At 43.1% G+C, this 2,843-nt stretch overlaps 1 protein-coding gene across 1 annotated transcript in view; it reads right to left on the bottom strand.

Moving 5' to 3' along the window:
* The window catches only part of ddah1 (dimethylarginine dimethylaminohydrolase 1), an 86,635-nt gene extending 84,571 nt beyond the window's left edge, over positions 1-2,064 (bottom strand). The window contains exon 1 of the mRNA XM_019894357.1: positions 1,442-2,064. Coding sequence (XP_019749916.1) covers positions 1,442-1,735 — 294 coding nt within the window. The 5' untranslated portion in view covers positions 1,736-2,064. The remainder of the gene's footprint in view (positions 1-1,441) is intronic.
* Positions 2,065-2,843: the final 779 nt, after the last annotated feature.

Below are 2,843 nucleotides of genomic sequence, written 5' to 3' on the forward strand. Positions count from 1 at the left end.
ATGAATACAGCATACCACAAAATCAGAGTATTTTTTTCCAGTCTCACACTGCAAAGATTAATTTACTGGTAATCATTAATACAGGTAAATATTGATGTGGCTTGACATCCTCTTCCCAAGACGATGCATGTGTAATCTACTATCAATTTGACGAAAGAATATACCACACGTCATCGTTAGTTCTACTGACAGTTAACATTAGAATTACAACACCTTTTGACCAATGTTGTATTCATAAAGTTACCATGCTACAACCAGTAAATTATAGAATAACCAAGACTGCTTCATAATATTTTTCATAGCGATTAACCTATAGATCTAATGACCAACTTGCCTCGGAATCGTGCCTCCCCATCGTATCTCGCTCTCGTGATCTGTGCATACATCACAAGTGAGTTTAGTGATACGGCCTTCGGACGATTCATACAAAAAATCAGACTGGCATTCCCATTTCTTAAATGTCGCAATTAGTAGACCTTTGTGTGTGTTTTTCGCTGCCATCTCAAACTGTCATCCGCGTGATTTCTCATTTTGCGTACTAAAATAGCAACCTGCATGCACACATAACGTTATCTGTTCCGCCCCCCCAACACTGAAAACAAAACAAAACAAAACAAAAGTAATTTAGAAGAAACACACTCACACACCACACGACAAACACACATACAGGCACAGTGAAATTGCGTTGATCACACAGAAGAGATTCGATCACGTACAGTCAACTCATGTGCGGTGACTTTTATGGGAAACGATTTTTCGGTAACGTCAAAATGACGCCACGGAAACGACACATGACCTGTAACGATCGTTACTGGGAAATCCTCAGGCCTGCCGTACTTTTTGTTGTTGTTGTTTTGACTGAGAAATTTCCTTGCGTCCCAAAAACGCACATTATTTGGAACTGTGCGTCCCGCGGGAAAATTATGCGCCTAGGACGCGGGACGCAGAGGTAACGAGATGGCTGCACACACACACACACACACACACACACACACACACACACACACACACACACACACACACACACACAGACACACGTCTTAAGTGAGCATGAACTCAAGCACAAAAAAACGCCTTAATGACACTACTTCAAATGAATACACAATTGGAGAAAATTTTTATCATATTAGTGAAGCACACTTCATGTAACATTTAAGAAAAAAAATGTATAGGTGTCTTAGATGGGCGTTGCCTGTGCATATTACCATAATTTGTGCACAACAGTACCTCAACTGTGACTTTCTTAAAGAAGGTGCCTTTTGTTGCAGTTAAGGATGAATGCAAGAACATTTTTGGAGCAGGGGACAGTATCATCAATAATAGCTTTCTAATCTATATTTGTGATTCAGCGGCTGTTACTGATCCAAGCAAACCTCCCCACGTTCACATTATGAGGTATCAGAGATCTATGATGCGAAGCAAATGTTGTCACTTTCCCTACCTCTCTCCTCCTGCTCTCTGCACCGGGTCTGGTGATGAGCGCCGTATCCCCGCACACCACGGCGGCATCCTCTACGAACACGCTGTCCGGGAGGGTCTCATCCACGGGCAGTTCCACTATCTCGAGCCCGAGCGTGGTCCTCAGGACGTGGACGTAAGCATCATGCTCCTTTTGCGCCTTGGTTGAATCCACCTCAGCCTGGCTGGTCCGGAGCGCTTCTTTGGCCAGAGACGTCGGGACTTCCCGGACGATAGCGTGGGTGTAACAACCAAAACCTGCCATTAAACCGGCCATGTTTTCCCCTTCGTTTGGCGCGCTTAACTAAAGGGTGGTTAAAAAAAATCTACCTGCAGAGCACCCTTGCGATTGATTCACTGAGCGTCAGCTGTCACAGTGCTGGTTGGCTTACTTATTTACCACCTTTTCACCGCCTTGGGGGTTTATTCTTAATTGACATAGAGACCGCTGCTTCATTGGGTGTCAGTGAGCCGCACTTTCGCCTCTAGGCGAGTCGCGGTGACGCGCAGTGACCATCACGTGAAGCCCAACAGCCTGTTAGCCGTCAAAGAGGCGTTCACTCCAACAAGTGACACGCTCCTTTAACAAACATTAGCTTCACTCACCACTGCACCTGCGAACAGCCTCTAAGCAGCATTGCATCTGGACGACTCGGGCTTCCCAATATAAAACTGTATGCAGATGAAGATGGAGTTCGAATTCACATGTCAAACACTGCGTCACGTTAAATCACCTGAAAAGAGGCATGCGGACTTTCCTCTTGCACAGTCAGCTCGAATAGGCTCCGACTCACCTGTGAGTCGTGATGCTGTCGTGAAGATTCAAAACATAGATGTTAATTTTGGCTAGCTACTTTCATCGGCGTCTGCAAATGATGACATAACTTACAAACTGAACAGTGTAAATGTATATCCACAGAGCGGCTAAGTCCACTATGGTTGAGATCTTGACTGATTGAGATACAGTATTGCTAATTTAAAGGTGGATAAAAAGAACAAGGGACAGCAGAAACATGAACCGGGGAGCGTTAACAAAGACCTCAACAGATTTGGAGAAGCAAAAATATTCCCCATCAATGGTTTTCTTTCAGTGAATATTTGGTGTTGTTGTGTGCAGACATTTATTTATTGTGACAAATTGTCAAAATGGGCACTGTGGATTATTATTAGTATTTAAGATTTCAGATGGGTTTTTTTTCACTTTTACTCAAATGCAGAAGATGAATAATTTTGATTTGAATAATTTTTCCAAATGTTTTTTGAAGTAAACATACTTCTTGCTTTTTTCCAAATGTTTTTTGAAGTAAACATACTTCTTACTGACACCGTGTGAGTCCTTTTTCTATCACTGCCAATACAAGAGCGGTACCCAGTATTCTGCCTTG

The sequence above is a fragment of the Hippocampus comes genome, unplaced genomic scaffold (genome assembly GCF_001891065.2).
Source record: "Hippocampus comes isolate QL1 unplaced genomic scaffold, H_comes_QL1_v1.1 scaffold282, whole genome shotgun sequence".
NCBI lineage: Eukaryota > Metazoa > Chordata > Actinopteri > Syngnathiformes > Syngnathidae > Hippocampus > Hippocampus comes.